Genomic DNA, 277 nt, shown 5'->3' with positions numbered 1-277 from the left:
TGCAAGTCAAATATGCACATGCATACCTGTATGACTATTTCAGATGACTAATCTAATCTTATTCTTTTCTCAACCAAAGCATGAAATGATTCATGCTTACCTGTTTGTGACGGCAAATAACAGAGACCGTGACGGCCATGGTCCTGAGTTCCACAAACATATGTATCGCATCAATGGCGTGGCTGGAACAAAGATTTCTGTAAGTAAAACAATATTCTAGTGATTTTAAGGAAAGGACCCTGAAATTAGTGATTGCACATCAGAAATGTTGTCAGGA

At 38.3% G+C, this 277-nt stretch overlaps 1 protein-coding gene across 1 annotated transcript in view; it reads left to right on the top strand.

Annotated features, from left to right (window-relative positions):
- Positions 1-277, top strand: part of LOC119581744 (sprT-like domain-containing protein Spartan) — a 4,607-nt gene that overhangs the window by 1,989 nt on the left and 2,341 nt on the right. The window contains exon 5 of the mRNA XM_037929876.1: positions 80-199. Coding sequence (XP_037785804.1) covers positions 80-199 — 120 coding nt within the window. The remainder of the gene's footprint in view (positions 1-79; positions 200-277) is intronic.

The sequence above is a fragment of the Penaeus monodon genome, chromosome 15, assembly GCF_015228065.2.
Source record: "Penaeus monodon isolate SGIC_2016 chromosome 15, NSTDA_Pmon_1, whole genome shotgun sequence".
NCBI classification, from domain to species: Eukaryota; Metazoa; Arthropoda; class Malacostraca; order Decapoda; family Penaeidae; genus Penaeus; species Penaeus monodon.
This window is presented reverse-complemented; position numbering and strand designations above follow the sequence as displayed.